General features: G+C 36.4%; 1 protein-coding gene across 1 annotated transcript; it reads right to left on the reverse strand.

Moving 5' to 3' along the window:
- Nucleotides 1–257: 257 nt before the first annotated feature.
- Nucleotides 258–5,219, reverse strand: LOC144997166 (Actin binding Calponin homology (CH) domain-containing protein). Its single transcript, XM_078957002.1, has 15 exons — nt 5,029–5,219; nt 4,678–4,793; nt 4,435–4,605; nt 3,765–4,012; nt 3,500–3,671; nt 3,388–3,426; nt 3,249–3,317; nt 3,035–3,151; nt 2,715–2,926; nt 2,192–2,353; nt 1,903–2,102; nt 1,641–1,798; nt 1,092–1,188; nt 915–1,006; nt 258–803 (listed from the first exon to the last, which is right to left on the reverse strand). Exons 2-15 carry the CDS (start codon nt 4,762–4,764, stop codon nt 585–587), a joined length of 2,043 nt encoding a protein of 680 aa, XP_078813128.1. The 5' UTR covers nt 4,765–4,793; nt 5,029–5,219; the 3' UTR covers nt 258–584.
- Between the last annotated feature and the right edge of the window lie 19,859 nt (nt 5,220–25,078).

A 25,078-nucleotide genomic window follows, 5' to 3' on the forward strand; every position in this document is an offset into this window, starting at 1 on the left:
AACCACACTTGTGTGGTAAACAATAACATGACATTTATGCGATTTCGGTGGTATCGCTCCCGTTATGGTTGAAAGTAAGCCATTGTATCTCCGCTTGCACTATAAATTAATACTCTATTCCATTCCATCAAAAACACTACTCCCAATGGAATGAAAATCAATCAAATTAGCGTGAAAAACTTATTTTATTTAACGCTCCATTCTATTTCATCGCCTCTTCGATTATTTAATAGATTTAAAAGCCACTAAAATTAGACTTAATTATTTGATGAAAATACATGCAACAAACAATTAAAGAATACAACTAGAAACAACACGAGTAATTACATGTGTAAATTTTACATGCATTGCTCCAATCCCCATCTAAAAAGCTTCAAAGCAATCAAGATGATCAACACAGGAAAGGAGATTCAAAAACCCTTACTGTCTAACACATTTCCCCAAAGGTACAATTTGCTTTCCCCTCCACTCCACTTAATAGAAAACAAAGGAGAATTAGCATGATTAAATTCTTATTATAAATGATCAATATTATACTTAACTTTTTTCTTTTTAATTATAATTATTCTGTATTTTTGCATCAACTAACTATTCCCTTCTTCTGTTACCGTTTCTTCTTTGTCTGTGGTACCAGTACCACCATCATCAGTAGCAGCTTCATCCATGGCTGGATTTCCCTCTACTTCTTCTGTTGCAACAGTGGCTTCATCTGGTGGTCTATCGTCCTCATTAACTTTAGCTTTCTGTAATAAGCTCCAGTACATAATGCTCGCTGTTAGGATCAAAATCATCTTCGGGTTAACCTGTCAACAATTTCAATTAGTATTTGATGATGATGATGATGATGATGATGACTCAACTTGTAAAGTTGTAATACAAAAGGACTCAATAGCAGTATTATAAAATGATGTTACCTCAAGAATATCTTCAGGCAATAAGAAGATAGAACACCCAAGTTTTCTTGCAACACTAATTATATACGTTGCGTTTAACTTCTTATCCTCCTCTGTAATAAATCGAAACAAAAAAAAATGTTTATTTTCTCAAATTATTGCATCAATGGAATGAAGTTGTGAAATTTTAAAAATTACCGGTCTCTCCCTTGGTAACAAGACCCCAGTTTACCACCCTCTTTTCCACTACACTAAGAAGCTCAAGAAAGAAAATACCATCGGATAGGCGTTTATCCTGAATAGTTGCAAAGTTTATAGTTAATTAGTATGATGAAATGGAATTATGAGAAAGAATGGAGTTAACAATATAATAGAATGTGCATGGTAAAAAAAGGATTATATATTAAATTGATAAATTAGTAAAGAAAAAATGTTGTCACGTAAAATTAAGCTTCAATCAAATAAAGATATATAGTGAAATAAATTGCATATAAACATATTTCATGAGGTGAATATATTTTTTTTATTCTTTGAAACAGTTTTTTTAGTGATAAAAAATACCATGCAATCTCAAAATAGAATTACAATAGAAGAAATTACCTTGAGTTATTTTTAGAAACTAAGAAGTTTTTGATTTTTTTTTTTTTTTTCTAAAAAACATAGGTTATTAATTAAAGATAATATACGTGAACTTTAATTAATGCATATCAAAATGCTAGTAACGATTCATGGGTATGTTTGGCTTACCTTGAAGCTATCCATGTGTCCTGATTTCCCTGTATCTTTCACCTTCATGTTTGCCCATTGTAAAATATCAGCATCCGTTATTTCCTTTCCATGTCCATGAGTTCTTAAGTTTTTCAAGAGTTGAAGCATGCTAAATCTCATCAACTGCCATAAGAAAGCTGGGTGCATGCAATAATATCCAAACCTAATCACTAATTTCCTTCTTTTCTTCATCATACACAAGTATTTAAACATAACGCAAGAATAAAAAGAAAACACAAACCTATTATAAGTTTTTTGTTTCCTGCAACAATGTCATTCCCAGCGACATTCACAAGAGAAAAATTTAATTCCTTTCCAATGCTTACAACTTGATTGCAATTTTCGACTTTTCTAAACGGCATTTTAATCGGTGGTTTGTTTGCTAGCCTCCATGTAACAGACCCCGGTGCAAGTTTATCAAGAACTTCCAAAAGAACCCATCTATACAACAACACAAAAGAAAATGTTAATTAAAAACGTTAATTTTTTCCAACACACTGATTAAATATATAACAAATGAGAGAACAAACCCGTCTCTGATATCCTCCCACACATTGTTAACATGTGTTTCGACTCCAAGACTGTTTATCCACATTCGGAAACATCTTTCTTCTCTTGATGTCGTTTCATCATCAGTCATCATTTCAGCAAGCACATTCGTAGTCTTTGCTTTATCTACTTTAAGCCCATTCCTGTTAACAAATTACACGCGATTATACTTATTAACAAGGTAAAAAAAAAAATCACATAATTAAATAACCACTTCTAGAGGTGATCTTTAACAAATTGACCAAAACTTTTTTTCTTTTAACACAAATGATCACATATTTTGCAAAATCGATTTCAGTTTTGGTTGTGTGAATTGAATCAATCAAAAAACAATTTCATAAAGTGATTTCGCACCGGACCCATTATGGAATATGTAGTCATTTGTGTAAAAAGCAAAAGAGTTGGTTGTTTTGTTCTAAAAATGGTTATTTTTGTGATTTTCTCAAGATAAAAACGTATTTTTTTTTATTTTTTAATTTGTGCATGAAAGTAACATGACCATACCTTTGATGGAATATTTGGGCAACAAACGCAAGATTTAAATTTGTAGATCCTTCCACGATATCCTTCGATGTAACATATCTTTTACAATCAAGTTTCTCAGCTTGCTCAATAATCAATTTTGCTCTTTCTGTTGGATCTTTTGTCTCCAAAGTTTTAGTGCTTCCGTGTTCGGGAGCAAGAACATTGAGTAAATGAGCGTACGCCTCTCCATCCTACAAGCCAAGATATTAAGATCAACTATTAGTATTAATCGAATCTTTGAGCATTATATGTATATTTGAATAGTATAGGGGCTTGTTGTGTAATTCTCCCATATATACCTTTAGATCGGATGAAAAGTTTGTAACTTCTTTCTTGTAGCCTGCTTTCTTTAACTGGTAATTCATCCATTTCAAAAGAACTTTTTCTGGGGCCAAACTCATGAGCTCTTCTGCTTCCTGTCATTCAACGTTGTTCAATCAAGTAAGTAAAACAAACGACAAATTTTATTAAATAACACAAACTTTGTAAGAAATCAAACAATATATCAATCACCTTACTATCTTCAACCATTTCGGCCAACTCAGGAGTTTTCTTGAAATCAACATCGGCTAGAAGTTGTATCTGAAAACGTCAAAGATTAAGTTAGAAAGATAAACTATGAATTAGTCAACAAAAAAACATTGATCATTACCTTAACTATTTGAGAAATCAACCCGAGTAATAGGTGAGGCTGTCAATATGAACCAAAAAAAGATTAATAACTTGAATTTACATCTTTCGAACTCATAATTCCATCAACTTACTCTTCCTTCAGCCAAATCCTGAGTGCCAATGTTGACAACAGTGCAACCTATAGCCTTTGCAGAATTGAGGCAAAGAGTGTGATTTTCGTTTCTTTCCCATGGATTAAGAACTTTTTTAGTGTTAATGGCACGTTCATCTATTGTTCCAGGGACGGCTATATTAATCAGCTTACTACAAAAAAACGGTTTCACAAATCAATGAAAAGCATTGTTCTAAAAAGAAAGCGTTTATGGAAGAAAAGAAAGAACTTTTAGTTGTTGATACCATAAAAGAACTCCATCTTTGGCTAGATCGAATAAAGCATTGGTGGAAGCGTCTATAGGAAGAAAGTCCTTTAAAAACTTGTCTTCTCCTAGAAAATTGTTAATGTGGTTAACGTATGAAGCCTTTTCTGTCTCACTAATGCTATGGCGAAGGGTGGTTGCACCGGACTTGACAAAAGATGAAGTAGTTCTGAAAGTTTTTGAAGTCCCCAATTTTGCACTTGCTCGAGCTTGTAAATTTAAATATACCTATAATCATCATAAAATGAAAATGATAACTTCATTCATATAATCATACCAACTAAACAATCAAGATCCAATTCCATAACACCCTATTTGTTACAATAGACACGACAAACCATACTGTATATTGAACCAAGATTGAGACTGATGTTAATGAGATAAAAACTGTCCTACCCGAAAAGGTGGGACAAGATTGTCCGACATGTTTGATGCTAATGCAACAAAATTTGTCTCGTATAAAAAGATGGAACAATGTGAGACAAGACTCTGTCTTTCTTTTGTTGTACAAAAGATAGACAAGACTGTGTCTTTTATCTGTGCGAAAGATATGAATGTCCTGCTCATCCTCAAATATATAGAAAATAGTTCTAGGAAGTTTGTCTAGTCTTGTGTAACAAATGTAGCCTAAGGGATGGATTTCGACTCACCCGAAGGAAACCCTCAAAATCCAAATCTTTGGCCAAATCACTATAAGAGTCACCTAGCATACGTGAGACCTCATCTTGGCTTGATACTTCATTGAAGGGCTTTAATTTTGCCAAAACTGGCGGTAAATCTTCTATTTTGACTGTGCCGGCTTGATTTCTTGCTGAAATAAACTATATAAACAAGATCCGAAATGAGCCAATTTGATTATGTTGAATTTAAGAAAAAAAATTAAAATGGCATACTTTGGTTCTAAGTTTACGAAGCTCCACTTGTGTGAATTGGCTCTGAAGCCATGGATCATTGACAAAGACACCCTCGAAAGTAGACATCTTTGACTTGTTTCCACAATTGAGAAAATCTTGAAATATATCAACGACAATTAAACAATTCAGATGCATTAATCGCAAAGAACCAAGATGAACCAATATGCATATATAATCATTCAAGAAAACAGCAATCTACGCGAAGGTGTTCATATCGATATACATCATTGTGTTCAAGAACAAACATTACAAGATCGAACTGTTACTATCAAGAAGAACATGATTCAAGAAAATACAGATGGGATGAAAAAAAAAAGCAAATAGCAAAACCTTAATAAGATTGATCATGGATCAATAATCCATGTTGAAGAAGCCGGAGAATCGACGTAGGGTTGCTGATTGGTAGGTTTCGGTGATTTTGTTTATGTGAATGGAAAAAGATGGAGGGGGAGTGCATAGAGAGAGGAGAGAAAATCGTATTGTCTGTTGGAGCCGCGTAAACTTGGGGAATAAAAATCGAAGAGAAGGTGGTGGTAGTTTACGATTGTGATTTGTATCGTCGTCTTATTAACATGGGATGGGGACTTGCCCATTTTGAGTGCCAAAATTATCGCTTTGGGAAAATTATAAAATCACTCCCTTAATTTATCACAAACTTCAGCTTTTAATTTTCTCAACGTCATCCTAGGTAACTAATTCGTTTCCAAAAAAATTTAGGGTTTATTATTAAAAAAAGGGGACAACTAGAGATTTATGCTACTATCAATACAAACCGTAGTTTTTTTTTTTTTTCGTCTCTGTCCTAAATCAATGCCCTTCTCTTCCTTTTGGCATTCATCGACCATCACATGAACAAGGAAGAAATGCACCATGCTTGATTTGTTTATTAGTGTCTAACAATTATTTGCGTTGTTCATGTGGATACAGATAGAGGTGGTATTTTTTTTTTATCGTAGTTTCTATACACTAAAAGATATCCATTTACACCTAAGGTAAAATTAACAACCCTTTGTGGTTGTGCTTGGTTACTCATGTTTGATCTAAATGAAATTTCTTATGAATTAATTTTTTTGGTTATTTAATTGTTTCGTATATCCATTAATTTTCAATAATTATACCAGAGCTTTTATTGAATCTATTGATTTCCTTAGTGATCTTTTCTGATTGTTCATCGTCATTCATTTTGATGATGTTTGGTAATTATCAAAATATTTCCTTTTTAAATATCTTAGAAATTCGATTTTTTATGGTTTAAATTGAATTTGAGTTGTTGAGCTCTGTTAATTTTATAAAAATTCACATATATAAAAATATTTAAAACGTTTTTTCATTTTGATGTATATTGGTTTTTTACATTCACTACAAGAAATACGGGTATTAGCGGCGATGCGGCGCTGCAAATACGTCGTCGCTAATGCTTCGTCGCTAATGTTCTTCTTGTCGCCGCTAATACTTACCTGTCGCTGCTATAAACTCGTCGCTGTTAATACTTATATGTCGGTGCAAAAGACTATTTTCATTTTTTTATTACAATTTTATGGAATATAAATCTACAATTTTATAAAATCAACTATATTTAACACATACACAACCAAAAACAATATAACAATTATAAAATATTAATCAACTAACAAAAATATTAGTCCATACAACCTAATTAAAGTATTCTTCTAAACAAACATTTTATAAAATCCTAAAATTCCTACTCCTCGCCGTCACTCTCATCATTTTCTTCATTATTTGGTGATGACAATGAACGAAACCACTTTTCTAATGCCGCAGAATATGTCGGATCCTTCAGTATCGTTTGCAACATTTCCATCTACAAAGAAATCAAAATATATTACCAATATATCATAATAGTATTATATTTTTCAAAAACTACCAACATATCATAATAGTATTATATTTTTCAAAAACTACCAACATATCATTATAGCATTATAGCATTCTACTTTTCAACTTAAACAAACAATTACCTGTGATTGTGGTGGTTCTTGTGTCATCGGTTGTTCTTGATCATACATAGACACAATGGTAGGGGGTTTACGCCCGATGCCTCTAATATGTCTTCGTCGAACACCCAATATTTTTTTAAAACATTTTCTTGTATAACTTGGCGTTAGACCGCTTGCTGAAGAAGAAGCTTGGGTTTGTTAATTGATCTCCTGAAGTAAAGCATTCTGTATTTTCAAAAAATGATAAACATCATAAAAATATATTACTAAATACCCATGACGATATAAACACGTATATGAAAATACAAATTAACCACTTACGTATTGTTGCTCGACTGCAGGACTATAAAACACCCCTTGGCGATTGGAATTAGCCTTACGGAATGCTTCGATTCGAATGATATCCTATTTAACAAAAAAATAGATTTGTTATACTTTAAATAAACATTTAAATATATCATAACTTACTTCTTTGAAGCATGCATTACTGTACGAGCTCGACCCCCCTCTGTTTACAACTAGTTGTTTTGCACGGACTTCTTTGTTTGACGCTGAACGACTTAAAAATTCGGGCGATTGAAAATGTTCGACTGCCTTCGCCCAATTTTCTGGTGACATACCATTTGGGGGGGGGGGGGGGGGTGTTGTTTAGTACCATTGGGATATCTGCATGCCCCCCGATATCCTTAAAATAAGAATGAGATTTACTTTTTCGGCCTCTGTAAACTGTTGCAAGGCTCGAATCAATGCTCCGCAACAATTGTGCACGCTCCGGATCCAAGTTAACCTTATCCAAATCAAACTTATTCTACAAATACAAAAAAGTTAGTTAATTAAATAACAATCACAACGAAACTTAAAATATTATTCAAATAAAATATTATTCAAGTTACCTTTAGATGCATAACTGTCGCATTCCTTAACGCGGGGAAACATTATCCTAACCAGATACGTTTAAAGGGACATTGTTCCACAAATACCTCCCAATTCTATGTGTGAACCAATTAGCAGGCTTCCCGACAGGGGAATATGTGATCTCCCTATCAAAATTCAAATCCACAGTCTTTCCCTTGTTTTCCCTTATCCACTTTCCTAGCTCTATATTCTTTGACAAGCCCCTTCTTTTTTTTGGAAGCTCGACTGAAAAAGTACAATTAAAAATATTAGTCACGATAACTTATAATAAATTAATTAAAATAGCTATTAAATATATCATAATAAAACTTACCATCCTGTTCATGTTGTCCGCGACCAAAGCCTCCTGGAGATGGTGGATCCCCAGCTCCATCACCACCGTGACCAAGGCCCATAATATCGGCCATCACCTCTGTTACAAAACAATTTATGATTATAAATAACTATATTTCTTATAACTATATTTAATATCTAAATTAATAATAGAAAATTTAATTTAATAGTTTTACAAAGCAATTTAAGATTATGAATAATTTTAAAACTAAAATACCACATAAATATTAAATTTGATTTGAAAATTACTCTTTTGTAATATACACACTTTGTTTTTCACACATTACATACATAGATACACACACTATACATACAAATACATATAAACATTTTCTTACACATATTCATTATAGCATCATACTTCTTTTTCTAATATAGCAACCTAATTCCAAATAATAATCATACAAAAAACACACAAAAACATAAAAATACCACATAAATATTAAATTTGATTTGAAAATTACTCTTTGTAATATACACACTTTGTTTTTCACACATTACATACATAGATACACACACTATACATACAAATACATATAAACATTTTCCTACACATATTCATTATAGCATCATACTTATTTTTCTATTATAGCAACCTAATTCCAAATAATAACTATACAAAAAACACACAAAAACATACAAATAACACATAAAAAATTCCACGACAATTCATTCCAAATTCCAAATAATAACAATACAAATAACATACAAAAACATACAAATCAAATATATAATCTCAAAATTCATGAAAAGGAACCTGTGGTAGTGTAATTTAGCGATTTTCCGGTAAGAAATCCAGTTTTCCGGCAACAATTCCGGTAATAGATGCGGCAGAATTAGATTTTCCGACAAGGGTTCAAAAAACATTAAATTAAACACTTAAAAAAAACTTCAAAACAAAAGTTGAAGAGAAAATACGGAAGAAATCGGACCTTAGATCGAACTTTTGTCTCCGGAAATGAGTGTGGCCGCCGGAAATGAGTGTGGTTGCCGGTAATAATGGAGCTCCACTAGTGGCCGGCGGTAATGGCTGCCGGAGACGAGTCCTATGGCGCAAACGAGGTCGTCGTCGGAAGTGCAGTCGCCGGTTACCTTTGGAGGAGTGAAAGGAAGCAGAACGAACAGGAGAGTGACGCAGTTGGGGGGTTATCTGCGATGAGTATTAGCGGCAACGCGAGGGTTTCAGCGGCGACAATAGGGTATTAGCGGCGACACCCCGGGAGGGAAAACACAGCGCCATTTTTCCTCATTTCCCACCGTTGGATGAAAAACAGATCGAACAGACAGAGTTGATTTGACGCGGATCGACACTGTAGCATCATTAGCGGCGACACCGAGTATTAGCGGCGACATGTAACGCGTCAATTACATGTCGCCGCTAATACCGATATTTCTTGTAGTGATTTTCTTTTTTTGATTGAACCTTGTGATTAAGTTGATTATTGTGGTTGTGTTTCTTGACTTTATGTAATGATTTTTTGTGTTTTAAAGCCCTGTCATTATAGTAACAAGTTAAGATTTTCAATTGTATGTTCTAAGTTTTTCCATCATAAATTAGAATAGGTTCGATTTTAGTAATATAAAAATATACAATAAGTAGATCTGAATACTACAACCCTAAATCTATCCTTGGTGGACCTCACAACCAAATAATCAAACAACACACATGTATATAACCCAACTACACAAAGGTATCCTAGCGCTTGGCTAATCTTTGGCCGGTAGCCTTGGCGCAACAATGACGGATACATCTATCAATGGTTCACTAACGGATAGTCTCGGCTCACTAACGAATATAGCTATCAATGGTTCCTAGAAGACAGAAACGACAGACCATGGTGTATGACAAGCCTACCTTTCTTTTGATCATTTTTTTACCAACTCGAAGCAAAATTTGGTTTTTCGTTCTCTTATTTTTTATCAATCAATTTTATGTTGACTAATAAAATTGTTATAGCTTAGGGCTCGGGCAATAAGTGGTGGTGTTGTTATTTTATATGATATGGACTATATGCATTTTTAATATTGTTTAGAAAACATTAAAATTGCGTTTTGTGATGAATTGTCTTAGAATTATAATTTTTTTTTTAAAATTAACTTTAGAACAAAATTATAAAAATGGTCCTTGTGATTGGTAAAATTCTATGATTTTGGTTCAAAAAAGTTTGTTGGTGCATTATTAGTCCAATTTTGTATACTTTCTGCTGTTTTGGTCCTTATAGTTGTCATTTTGTGTGATTTTGGTCCACACCCAACATGAAATAACCTATATGCCCTCAAATAATTCCTTTTTAATTTAATTTATTTAAATTCCTATTATTTTACTTAAAAGAAAACGATAAGTAAATTATCACCAACTAACCCCCCCCCCCCTCTCTCACAACAACACCACCAAAATCAGTCTACCTTCTCCCTCTATTCTACCAGTGCTCAGAAACCACCACCTAAACCACCATTAATGTCCCCTGCTTGTGCAAAACCGCCTACCCCTAGCAAACTCACGTAACAATGGTTTGCAACCCATATGTAAATTCCAACGACGTGGCCTACTTACCTACCACCGCCCCTTTGTCTTCTCCGGTAGCTCTATACATTCATTTCTAGATCTGCAAATAAGAGTGGCATATCCAATCTGTTCTTTAAACCTATCGATCAACATATTTAAACCTAAGGAAGAATAGAGAGGTGATAAAACCCTTCAAAGTGAATTCGTCATTTTTTTAAACCATTGATTGTCTGGTGTTTCGGGTCTTTTAGGAGGGATAGGCAGTTGGAAAAATCTGATGAACAATGGTTTGGTGGTCAGTGGTGAAGGGCCATCTCGTTAAGGATGAAGAGTTGAGGGTGGGAGGAGATGGAATGTAGCATCCTGTTTCATGTCATTTCTAACCTATGGATCAGAAGTTGATTGTGTAAGGTTTTGGGCCTTAAGGAAGCAAAATTTAGCCCTTGTGGAAGGAGGTAATTTTGGATAAAAGATTTAACCCTGGAATTGTGTTTTGGACCGAAGGGTAGAAAGGGAAAAGTCATAAGTCGTGTTCTTGCATGAAATATGGATTTTTGTTCGAGAGGTTTTTAGTCCAAGATATTTATATAATATTTTAGAGCTCTTCAATATCTTTCTATGGATATAAAGAACGTCAAAAATGGAGTTGGAACGAAGAAGTTACGACTGTTTGAAGTTAAGACGATTTTTGGGTCAGTTGTGTACACTGGGTGTAAATTGAGTACGCTGGGCATACTAAGTATGCCTGAGTACGTTGGGCATAAATTGAGTATGTTAGACGTACTGAGTATGCTGGGCATAAATTGAGTACGTTGGGCACACGTGATCGGTACCCAAACCCTATTTTCGTGGTTTGAGCCCTATTTAAGTTCCTTAACTTCCCCAAACCCATTCAATTCTTAGCCTCCACCTCTCCAACGCCCTCTCTTAAAACCCAAATCCTAGATTGAGTGTTGTAAGAAAAAAGAATGTGTGTTTTAAGTGATTTGGAGTGTTCTTGGTGCACCTTGGAGAAGAAAGAACTCATTGAAGAAGTGTTGGTTGCATTGGAGCTTGTAGATCCGGACTTTGTTCACCTTGATCTTTCTCCTAGAGGTATAAAGTTTGAATCTTGATGATGAAATTGTTAGATCTAGCTAGTTTTGAGTGTTATGAGCTTTTGGTTACTTTAAGTGCATAAAGTTTAGATCTTGAAGGTTTGTAACCTTGTTATGGATAAAGTTAGAAACTTTATCCATCTAAACATCATTTTGATTTAGATCTGAAGGTTAGAGACTTGAACTTAATGGATTAAGTTGAAAAATATGCATTTTTGGTCCCTTTGAGACTTAAAGACTAGATATTGTTTGTTAGGACCATTCTAATGGATAAAGTTGGAAACTTTATCCATTATGGAACTATTATGAACCATAAAAATGTGATCTTGAGTCTTCCATCCCTTTCATACAAGAGTTGTGATGTTTTATTAGGTTAAGAACTTAGGATTTTGGTCATTAAGCACTTTATAGCCATGCAAAGTCATAAAGTTGGAAACTTTATGAGTTAGGATATTATTTTGGGGTTGGATATGAGTTTTGGATATAAGGGCTTAATTGAATAAGTTCTTAACGGAGTTTTAGGACTGGGCTGCATATGTTGGGCTTACCTAGTGGTACGATGCGCGTACGCAGTCAATGCCCCGCTTTTGGGTCAACATCAGAGTACGTTGGGCGTGCTCTCTTGGTATGCAAGGCCTACTCCACTGGGAAGAAATATTGACTTTTGGGACCTTGGTCATTGATTTTTACTTTAACCAAGGTTGACACAATTTGACTTAAGGTTATTTTAGGAATTTTGAGCTATAGTTAAGCCTTGGTCTCTATCTGTTGAATAGGTGGCCTGTAGAGCTAGTATTCGGAGCAGTATATTATTCAGCTATTCGTCAGACTGTGAGGTGATGTTTTCCTCACTGTACTTTCAGGTTGCAGGCACCAAGGTCGGCCCATTGGATTGACATCCTGGTTTACCATATGTTGCTATGCTATAGTGATCTGTTAGATCTGCATCCTAGTTTATAGGATGTTGCTATGCGGTAGTGATCTGTAGATCTGACTGTTTATCTGTTGGTTGATTATATGTTTATCCGTTATGTATATGTCAACATATTTTGAGTTGTGGTTGAGGCTTTACTACTTTATGCGTGATTTAATAGACAGAGGGATTCCTACCCGATGGTTGATTAGGCCCGAGTGTATTCCATCCCGAGGATGACTGGACCTGTTGTATGTTGGCATTCCAACCCAATGGTTGATTGGTCCCGAGGGTATTCCATCTCGATGATGACTGAATCCGTTGTATGTTAGCATTCCAACATGGGGTATAACATTGCGAGGATGACTGGATCGGAGGTTGACTGGGTCTGGGGTATTCCAACATGATGGTTGATTGGACACTACATGCTTGTTTGTATATGTTATTTGTTTTTGTGGTGGTACTTTGGGGGAAACTCACTAAGCTTTGTGCTTACGGTTTTAGTTTATGGTTTTAGTTACTTTAGAGGATCATGGGAAAGCAAATGCGTGATCGTGAACAACTTCCTTTTTTTATAGCTTTGGGTCTTGGGAGAAATCTAATTTTGAAATAATGTTTTTGGGAACAATGACTCTTTTGTAAACAATGATATTAAATGGTTAATTTTGAAAATTTTAAAATTCTTGTTATTTTCGGAATGTTACAAGTTGCTATTAGAGCCCTGGTTTGAGTGATTTGGATGAACATTCGTGTGAATCCAAACTCAAACTAAGGATTTGTGAATGTTGTCAAATTATTTTCAAATAGTTCCAAATTATTTTCAAAATAACCAAGGAAGGATGCGATGTGTACAATCAACCGGAGCAAGAAAGTTTACCCTAAGTTACCTCATTGTTATTTGTTATGATATGATAGAACTATATGCTAGTGATAGGCTAGGGATCTTTAGGAATTGTTTGATAGACTTGGATGATGTATGATGCTAGATAGACTACAGTTACTTCATGGATGAAATTGACATCATTACTGTAGTTGCTTAGTCTGTGTATCGTGGTTGTATGTAATAAAGATTCTATAGCTTGGGAATGTTTGATTTAGCTTTATTTCTTATTCTTGTCTGATTAAGGGCTTAGGGTAGAGTCAAGTATTTGAGTGTCTATGGGATCCATCATTATGTATGATTAGCATACACAAGTGGCTTCAGGGTTGGTGGAAGCTCCATGAATGAGTGCAGTTCATAGCAGGTCAGCGTGAGAATGATCAGCCACTCTTGAGTGAGTGAGGTCGGGATGAATGTGTATCCTAGATGCTTGGGCCTAGAGGTCAGGGATTTCGTATGAGGATCTACCTGATTTTAGTGTGTCATAGTGTCAACCGACTCCACTGCTCGAATGTTGCTTGCTTTGTGCTTTATGGGAAATACATTTAATTACATGTTATGAAGGTTAAATAATCTTAGAATGAAGGATTTGGTACTATTACGTAACTATTGTTTGAGTCTAACCCTTGTAGGGTTGAATCCTTTAGTTGAAAGATTATTTAAGATCTGTTGTATGTAATCGTATTCATGAGGTGGTTAGCTGACATTAGTAGGGGTTCTTCAGTAGCTGATTGAAGGGGAGGTGGGGGAATCCTAGGGAGCCTAGGAAGTATTTTAATGCAGTTTCTATGTTGTTGAGCAAGTATTGGGAGTCTTATTGTGAGTAGGTGACTTAGAGGACCCGAGATGATTATTGAGGAAAGTATGGATAGGTGTGGAAGGTGGTATTGGGCTCGTACTACTGGAAGCATAGGATCCATACTAGAATCAAGAAATTTTTTGGGGATTCTAAGGGCTAATCAGGGAAGATAGCATGGTTTGATACCATGATTTGTGGCAGTGGTTTTGTATCTATCGATCTTTTGGTTATGGTTGTTCATGCATGAGGATGGGTCTGGTAATTGTTTTGGGCCTCAGTGGTGATGTCAGTTTGGGTTTGAATAGTGTAGACCTAGATGATTTTGTTGGTTCTGAGGTCTCGAGGGCCTTGCTCGAGGTTGTGCATTTTGAGTCGCGGGACCCAAGAAGGAAACGATTGTTATGATCGGCCTGAGGATTAAATCTGGAAGCCGAGTGGTTAACAGAAGGATTGGAATGTCGCTATCTATGGCAAGATTATGTCTTGACAGCTTTTCGAGAGGGAGTGAGTAGGCTTGTGAAATTCAGATTTAGGATGTAAGCCCAACATATGCGCTAGTTGGCTGCGGTGTTTGGCGGCAATATGACAGCGTGGGAATGTACAGGAGGATTGATGTGGTATGGATGCTTATTGATGCGATCAAGTGTATGTTTTCATTGGATATAGGCAAGTCAGCTACCACATTGACGGTTGGGATTGCATGCAAGGAGTGTATGTTTTGGATCATAAGTCGGTGTTTTCTTATGCATTTGCATGAAATCCTTGATGTTAAATGTAGTTATGATTGGAAAAATTCTTGAGATATTTATCTGAAATTCAGAATCTCTTAGAGTTTTCTTGATCCTTATCTGGAAGATCTTCCTGCGTGTGTTATACATTCCAAGAGTCAGGGATGATTTATACTTGGTTAAGCCGATTTGAGATATGGTTTTGTTGCAACATCAGTGGGTGGTAGTTCAAACCCTAAGTAGAAGAGAACCAGGTATTCTGCTTGGAGGATCATCGCTCTGTTCGAGTTTGTGGTGTTGGAATAATGGTTCATAGGGATCTGCGGTGCGGGTGTGTGGGATTTCAGTTTAAGACTTGGTCAAGTCGGGGGCGTAAAGTAAGTGGCTATCGGATGTATGTATCTAGGAAATACACAAGTTGCCGCGCAGCAGGAAGTAGTTGGTCAGAAAGCTCATTACAGCCATTGGTTCCTTCTTGGGATGCCAATGAATGGATGAGAAGGCGCTAGGATCACTCAGGTTGAGTATCGATTGTTGAGGGAATTGTCAGCTTGTTGTATGGATTGCTATTTACAGCCTAGATTGGGCAGTTTCCGGTCAGTAAATCAGTCTCAGAGATGGGTATGTTCAACTTCGCGCAGGTTTTGGTTTATTTGATTAAGTGTCAATGTATCCTCGATCAATTGTCATTTCGTTCATCGTCAAGCGGAGGTTCTTCGAAAGTTTAGCGTTGTGTCAGTTAAAGTTCAATGACTGCATCAACCTATCGTTAAGTTTCATATGTTTTATAATTTCTTTGGTTTCTGGGTATGTTCACCCTCAATTATGGTGTGGAATTTTGGTTCATAGAAGGCTCAAGCTTGGCCTTTGACCTTGGTTATTGTAAGTTCGGATGTTGGGGAAGCGTTGTTCAGTTTCCCAAGTGTGACTTTGACCTACATAGAATCTAGTTTTTGGAATGTTGTGGCAATAGGATTCGTAGGGAGACTGATCTGACTAATGTTTTGGCAGCATTTCTAGGTCACATTGGAAGTCTTCTTGAGCTAGTTACGTATTGGTGGAATTTGTTCAGTTTCAGCCAAGGTGTGGGATCTGGTTCGGTCGTTGAGAAGGATGCTTCTTATAATGGTTGAGGATCATCATATTATTAGATCTACTAACACTTCACACTTTGGATAAGGGTTGTGAGGAAGAAGGAATGCAATTGATCTAGAGATGGTTATCTGCTTCCCTTTGAGGATGTATATTGTAGTAGCTCATCAAGTATGGTCATGGGGAGGTGTATATGAATTAAGTAAGATAACATGAGAACACCTGGTCTGAATTCATTTTTGTAGCCCTTGATTTGGAACAAGAATACAAATGCTTATCCCATTCGTTGGTTGGGTATGACCATGTTTTTGTCTGATTTTGCGTTTGTAGAAGCCTATACTGTGCAAGGAATTGTATGCGATAAAAAGGTATGCCTAGGTTGTGTTTGGTTAGCGTTTAAAGGAATATTGAATGGGTTTTCTGCAAGGTAGTGAGTTGATGGCTGAGTATCTTTATACCCGGTAGTTATTTGGTTGAGAATCTTAGGTTTCAAATTGTTAGTCTTACTGGCATCATTAGATGTAGTGCGTTGTTCTTGGGAGTTTGGAGACTCAGTGATCAACTGCATTGGATCACGTAGTCAAGAAAAAATATTTAGAATGGTATATTACTTTTGCACCGGAAGTCGCTTAATGAATGGTTTCTATGGTAGACCCCATCTTCTTGTGGGTTGTCTATTAGGAGTTTGGTTCCATTATGAGGAGTTGGATCTAAAATCTCGAGCGATTTGTTAGGTGGTGGTACACCTGAGTTGATGAGGGATTTCGATGCAATGTGTGAATTCTTGGATTGACCATTATTATACTTGTGGGGGCAGCGGGTTGGTGATGACTTGTCATGAAGTCAAGAGTATATTAAAATTTTTTGGGCGAAATTCACGATCAGAATGTTTTGAGTATGTTTTTAGCACCTTTTGGTGGTGTCCCTAGTTAGGGAGTAGGGCTAGGTTAAATGAATGGATGATAATTAGTCTTAGGGTAAGGTTTCTGAGAAATATACTGATGGGTTCTCAGTTTTGGGAAGTATAGTGGCGATGATGGTGTGTGGTTGTAGTGCTGAGAGTTCTCGGTTTGTGCGGCTTTCTCTGGAAGGTGGGTCATGCAGTTAGGGATAGAAAGAAATTGTTGTGTTTGAGAATTTTCGAGTTATTGAGTTGCCTGTTGGCACTTGGAGGTTTCCGTGTGGTCTCTCGAGTGTTATTTATAAGACTCCTTGATTCCGAAATGGACAGAGGGAGTTTATGGAAAACATACATGTTGTTTTAGAAATCGTAAGCGAGATGGATTTCGAGGACGCAATCTAATTTAAGTGGGCAGAATTGTAACATCCTGTTTCCTACCATTTCTAAGACATGGACCGGAAGTTGATTGTGTAAGGTTTTGGGCCTTAAAGATGGAAAGTTTAGTCCTTGTGGAAGGAGGTAATTCTGGATAAGAGATTTAACCCTTGAATTGTGTTTTGGGCGGAAAGGTAGAAATGAAAAAGGAATATGTTGTGTTCTTGCATGAAATCTGCATTTTTGTTCGATAAGTATTTAGTCCAAGATACTTAGATAATATTTTAGAGCTATTCAATACCTTTCTATGTATATAAAGAACTTCGAAAACAGAGTTGGAATGAAGAAGTTACGACCATTTGAAGTTAGGTCGTTTTTTGGGTCAGTGGCATACGTTGGGTATAAATTCAGTACGCTAGGCATACTGAGTATGCTTGAGTACGCTGGGCGTACTGAGTATGCCTGAGTACGTTGGGAATAAATTAAGTACGATGGGCCTATGCTATAACATCTAGATGTTCAAGTACTTCTAAATTCAACCTTGGTATATTTCTATATTGCATTTTGGTCCTTATGTAGAAGGAAGTGCTCCTTTGGAAGCCGTAGTGGCAAAGTTGTAATTTTTGAGAAATGGTAGTATTCCATGCGTACATGCATACACTTAGCGTACTAGGGCGCGCCCTAGAACGCTAGGCGTACATCCATGTACGCGGGGGGTACTTGCTAGGTTGGGAACCCCTAAATTTGAGGGCTAAACCCCTATATATTCATCCTTATAGCCTCATTTCCATCATCTTTTTAGCCTCTCCTCTCCTTGAGACATTTTTAGCAAACCCTAGTCCTTAAGTGTGTGTTTTGGAGTTTGAGTATGTGTTCTTGGTCTGTAGAAGAAAGAAGAAGGTTCTTTGAGTAGCATTGGTGTGGAAGCTAGCTTGTAGATCTGAGATCCTTACCTCCTTGGGAAGCTCTAGACGGTATAAAGTTCTGACCTTTACTTGTATTTCCTTAAGATCTTACCATGGGAAGTTTTATGTGGGATTAAGTTCCTTTTCTTGGTCTTGATGAGTTTGAACTACTCTAAGACCAAAGGATATGTCCTTTCAGAAGATTTAAGGTGTTTTTGGTTGTAAAAATGCTATCTTGGCCCATTTAGTTATTGCATGCATGTTATAAAGGTCTTAAGTGGTTAAGACAAGCAAGGGTTTTGAGTTTAAGGACTTATTGGACATGCATAACCATAAAGTTGGAAACTATATGGTTTAGGACACCTTTTTAGGCATAGATCTGAATGGGGATATCTGGATATTATGTATTAAGAGCTTAATGGAGGTTTTGCATGGCCACAACATATGCTGGGCGTACCAAGGCGTAGGCCGGGCGTAAGTGGTCAACTGCCCGTTTTGGGTCAATGCGGATTACGTGGGGCGTAGAGGCTGAGTACGATGGACGTACTCAACTGGTTTGACTTTTGTTGACCATTGATTTTCTGTTGAGTTTTGACCTAGGTTGACCTTAGGGGTCGTTTGGTTATTTGTGGTGAGACCTATGGTTGGGTCTTCGTATGTTTATAGGTGATCTATAGAGTGGGCTCGTGGAGAAATATTCTTTCTGATATCGGTTCAAATTTGCAAGGTGAGTTTTCCTAACTGTACTTATGGGTCGAAGGCACCAAGGCCGGCCCTTTGGATTGTTAGCCTGGTTTATCGTGCGATCGAGTACTGTTGTGTTCTGTTAGAATTGTATCTTGATAGATGGGATGATGCTATGCGTAGTGATCTGTAAGATGTATCTGTTTGTTATTGACCGGTTATTTGTATGTTGTCTGTTATATGTATGTATCAACACAATATATGTGTGGTTGGGTTGAGGTGGTCCTGCTTTGTGCTGAAGGCCAACAAACCCAGGGAATCCCGGGTAGACTGAAGGCCAGTGGGACGTACCGGTCAGCAGTTTGAAGGCCCGTAGAACGGTCCAGATAGGCTGAAGGCCCAGTGTAGCGTACCAGTCATGTTGAAGGTTTTATGAGCAGTCCAGGTAGACTATAGGTCGGTGGGGCGTTCCAGTTAGACTGAAGGCTCTTTATGCATGTTGTTTATTGTTATTATTCTGGTTTTGTGTTGTGTTGGTATTTTGGGGGAACTAACTAAGCTTTGGGCTTATAGTTTTAGGTTATGTTTTCAAGTACCTCAGATGATCGTGGGAAGGAAAAGGCATGATCTTGCACCTCATCATGTTTTGTTTTATAATTTTGTGAAAACTCTGATAATAAACATATTTTGAAAACTATTTTGTAGACGATGATGTTTTTTCGAATTGTTTGAAAGTTTAAAATTTTCATATATTTATGGATGTTACTAGTTGGTATCAAAACCTTGGTTTGAGTGAATTGGAGGAACACTCATGTGAATCCAATCTCAAACTAAGGAAAAAGATTTTGTTTAATAACGATTTTCAAATGTTTTTCAAAAAACCAAGGAAGATGCGGTGTGCGATTAGCCGGAGTCAGTAAGTAGACCCCAAAATACCACACTGTTACTTGATATTGTAATATGTTAGAACAACAAGCTAGTGATAGGCTAGGGATCTTTAGGAATTTGGATGATAGCCTAGAGTTATTCTTACATGGAATTGGCATCATTACTGTAGTTTCATAGTGCATACATTATTGTTATACATAACTAAGATTCTATAGCCTGAGAATGTTTGGTTGGTCATTATTTCATGTTCTTGTTTGATGAAGGGCTTAAGGTAGGATCATATATTCGACTGTCTATAGGGTCCAATGTTATGTATGACTAGCATACACAGGTGTTACAAGATTGGTGGAAGTTTCATGGGTGAGTTGTGTGGGGTCAGCCGGCTAGTTCCGAGATGATTAACCTTTCCTCTAGGCTGTAAGGATTTTGTGTATGATCATGCTAGTGCGTATTGTTAGGGTTGTTGTGATGATCCTTTGGAACAAATACGGGTAGGTGTGGAAGGTAGTATGGGCTCATACTACTGGATGCACATGACCCGTATGTGTAACAGGGAAGTCACAACCCTTAGGTCTTTATTGGGTGTTGGTTCCTGTGATATGATATGTGTGCTATTTGATATTCCCTGGTTTATTTTTCAGTATGGTGACGACGAGGCAAGTTGAGACTAAGTTCAGATCCGGATCAAGAGCTGGCAGTCAGGGTGGGTCAGCTATGTTGAATGCCAGGATTAGGGAGACCGGAGTTATTTGGGCCTACTAAGACTGTGATGATGGAGTTTTTTGATTATAGATACGCATCCGTTGCTAAGACTGCTACCGCTGCAGCCTCTACAGTCGTTGCAGCTGTAGGTGTTGGACCAAGTCGGGTTTTTCAGTATCGGGACTTTGACAATATGAACCCCCAGATTTTGATGGATTTTAGGACCCGATCATAGCCATGAGGTGGCTATCTGATGTTGAGGGATTCTTTTTCACCTCTTCTTGCCCTACTGACCGAAAGGTCAGGTGCGTTATGAACCTCCTAAGGTCCAGAGTGAAGGATTGGTGGAGACTTGTTACAGGATCCTATTCTGCTGAGCAGAGGACTGCGGGATCTTGGGAGCAATTCATGGAGATGTTCCATACTCGTTATGTGACGCGGGTAGAGCATGATATTTTGGTCCAAGAGTTTTTGGATCTGAGATAGAGGATGAAGTCGGTGACGGAGATCACCAGGATGTTTATCGAGAGGGTCATGTTTTGTCCTGAGTTTGCTTCGAAGCAGGCTCAGATGACCTGTTACTTAAGCATGCTTAAGAGGGATATCGCACAATTTGTTTCCATCCAATGATATGATTCTCTATTGGAGATACAGGAGGCTGCCAGGAGGCGTGAGATTGAGATAGAGTTGCAGGAGAAAGAGCAGAGACCAGCCCCAATGTAGTCTCAACCTACGCCAAAGCGGTTCAAGGTCGTTGATTCTAGATCTGGAGGTCAGAGAGGCCGCACTTGCCTTATATGATAATTTAATTATTTGAATTATTTGATTGAATTATCTTGCCATGAAATTGAATTATGTCAAATTTAGATAATCACTATTTAATTGTTTAATTAAATTATTTGTAATTTGATCTAGAAAGTTTTAAAAAGTTTGAAGACTTGCCCTCAAATTTTGTAATTTAAATATTTTGATTAAAAGTTCCTAGAATTTTCCAAGTTTAAAATTCAACCCTTATACGATTATATTATATTATAAGAATAATAATTATACATACACACACACACACACACACACATATATATATATATATATATATATATATATATATATATATATATATATATATATATATATCAAAGATAAAGCCAGTCTTACCGTTAGTAGGCCTCATTCACGAAGACGATCTATAAGGGGGGGGGGGGGGAGGTATAAGGTTGTTGCCTATAAAATGGCAGTTTAATGGTTGTCCACTCTCACCCACCACTTCCTTGATTGGTGGAGGGTCGTTAGCCGAACGGGTAGGATAGGGCAACTAATTTCTCATTAATAAGTATAATGAATGTATAAAGTAACTACATGTTTTTATAAATTCCCAATCTTAGTTACTTTAGGCAAAATGTGAAATGATGTTATTTCATGAAATTACACTTTGCACCTTGCCAAGTCGTTAGTGGAGCATCTGTGGTTAACTGACACACTAATTTGGGACTAGCAAAGGTGGAAAAGGATGGCTTGATGTTTATCATAGATCAATGGAACACGTGTGGCTAAGCGACACATTGATTGGGCGATTTGTAACATCTAGAGTACCAAGTACATCTTTTGTTGGAAAGTAGGAAATTTAATGTTCATAATATCATTGACTAGTATCATGACTTGAGGATTGTCCTCCAATATACAAACAAATTATACGTCCTGCGAAAACCATTTCTTTTACGACCATATAAATGATTTGACAAAATATGAAGTGGTTAGAAAAATTTTGAAGTCCCCAAATTGTATTTGCTTGTGATTGTAAATTTACAATATACATATTATCATCAAATGAACCCTATTCCCTAGCAACCATCCTTTCGTAGATGTTTTTCCTAAAAACAAACCCTAAAAAATCATCATCTTATTATTAGAAATTGTCTTGAATCACTCGTTTGGATGAAACAATTTGGTTTATAAATTGAGATTTCTGGTAGTCAGTCACTTTAATCACTCGTTTCCAATGGTTTGAAACTTTTAGTAAGTCGTTGTATTTACAAATATAAAACATGTTCAACATATCCTTATGGGAAGAAAGGTGTGACATTTGATTTTGAATGGTTTTAATAAAGTGGATTTAAACTTAGGGTTTGTTAAAGACAGATGGAAAAGATAAAGGGCAAGCATTTACAGACCCCCCGAGGGGGGGGGGGGGGGTTCAAACACTTTCCAGTGATCCTCACATTTGGGTGTATCTAGCGACTTTATCTATAACCTCTTGATTTGGTGTAATTGATCCCTTGGTTTTGGAGAGAAAGAGATACAGACAAAAGGGTGAAAGAGATAGAGAGATAGTGAGAATAAAGAAGAATACAGTGGTAGGTAGGGATGTAAGTGGGTCCAAAGATCCATAACTGAAAACCAAAAAATGGAATTTAATATAATCAAAAACCAAAATGATATATAAAAATTGGTGCCAGTTTAGTTCTAGTTACAAGGTTGTGTAAAATAGGTCTAAAACCGAAAACCCAGTAATATGAAAGTGTGTAGGGTGGAAATGGGTAATATGGGTTTAGAAATGGAAAACCCAAAAATCCATGAAAATAGAATTCTTTGGTACTTACTTAGTGGGTTAATATCCTTATTGGTTTGATATCTTTATTTTATAACAAGTCAAAATACATCTTATTCGCGGAATGGAGTAATAATAGACTATCAAATTCAACATTTTTATTGGTTTGAACTTTGAAAATTTCTAGATATGCATGTTTTGAATTTTTTTTACAGAATATAGAATACAAAAACAAATACCTACAAAGCTCAGATTTTCCAACTTTGATATCCCAATTTCGGAGGACTGTAAGTCCCTCAATATGAAACTAAAAATGACAGAATTATAGTATGAAATCACATACAAACTTTAAACTATGTCTGGAAAAAATTGTATGTCAATCTGACATCAAAGGAATGATATATGCATGTTTTAACATTTTCATGGAATACAAAAAAATCTAAAAAAAAACTCAGATTTTCAACTTTGATATCTCGAATGGGGAGAGGGGGGGCGGGGGGGGGGGGGGTTGAATTACAATAATTGTATATGAAACCAAAAATTACCAAATTATAGAAAAAAAAATCGTGTACAAACTCTAAACTACATGCTAAAAAACATATGTTAATCCGACTTCAAATGAAAGAGATATTCATGTTTTAATTTTTCACAAAAACAAATTCCGATTCTTAAACCCGGTTCACCCGGACCCGATGGACCCAAACCCTGATAAAAACATTCCTTAAACCTGAAACCCCGATCAATTCTATATATTCCAATTCTAACGGTTCCGTTTTTTTTCCCGCTCAAATCTCATCCCTTGTGATGGATGTAGGGTCAATTTTTAATTAATATTTGTTAAAGAAAAAATTTATAAAATAGATGAAAATATATATAGATGTTATTTTAAAAATTTTAACATGAAATAATATGTACCCTTTATTTAAAAAAAATAGGGTAAATTACATCATTCGTCCCTTGTTTATCTGTCAAAACAAACGTTGTGCTTCTAATTTTAAAAATTAAGTTGGACCTTGGTTAAAAGTTGTCCATGTCATCCTTGTTAATTTAAATTTGCACGTTGTATCATTTCCAAGACACAAAATGACTATTTTGTTATTTTTATTATAATTTTGATTTTTTTTCTTACAATTATTTATAAAATACAAAAAAAAAAAAATTAAAAAAAAAAAACCTCGACCACCTTGTTCTAACCCTTCCCTTTAAACTGTCTTTCCCTAAGCCACGAACAAACCACCAGCAGAAAAGACATTATCTCATCGGAAAGGAGAGTCAACGGACCACCACCTACCACTATTGAAAAACTATAGCCCTATACTATCTCTTTCTTTCTTTCTTATCCTTTTTCTATGATATGAATACTCTCTCTCGCTCCTCCTTTTTCTTCTCCAATCGACGGCCCATAACCGTTTTAGATCACCATCGGTGATTAGCACTTCCAGCAAATATATAATCTTCGCTATGACCCGTGCGATGACACTGATCTTCATCGGCTAGGGTTTCGTAATATGAGTGCCGACATCGGCGATGACTATGATTTCGACAGATGTTATTTATCTCCGTTGGTTTGGGTTTCGACATATGTCCAGATCGATCTTAGCCTACATCGTGGCTGAGATATGGAGACCATCGAGCTCTACAATCAAAATCGAAGCCAACATAAAGGAGATGGCTAGATCGATCCCAAGTGTATTTTTTCTATCCCCCACCTTTCACCCCTCTATCTCTCAATAACATATTCCTCTTCACCCTTTTTCTTTCTTTTGAGTGACAAGTCTGATTAGGTAAAGATCAGTAGATTTAGTAGATAGGGTAGAATAGGTGAAGGTCCCGGTGGTAGTTTTTAATGGATTGGTGGTTATGAATGGCAATAATGATAGTCTTATGTGAAATTGGTGGTCGTTTGTGTGATGATGGTTTTGGCTATTGAATTTGGTTTAAGGTTGTGGAGAAGGTGCTAAGGCCATGGGGTATGCATGGTTTTTTACGCTTAAAATGTGACATGGAGGGGGGTATTTACGCCTGAACACCGCCCCCCTCACCAGTGGTTGTGGTGTGGATAGATGTCGTTACGCCTCTTTACGACCAATAAGAATTCACTACTCTCTCTCTTTCTCTCTCTTCCTTTTCTTTCTTTCTCTCTTTATTCACTAGGTGTT

This window comes from Lactuca saligna, chromosome 5 (genome assembly GCF_052625555.1).
Source record: "Lactuca saligna cultivar CGN05327 chromosome 5, ASM5262555v1, whole genome shotgun sequence".
NCBI classification, from domain to species: Eukaryota; Viridiplantae; Streptophyta; class Magnoliopsida; order Asterales; family Asteraceae; genus Lactuca; species Lactuca saligna.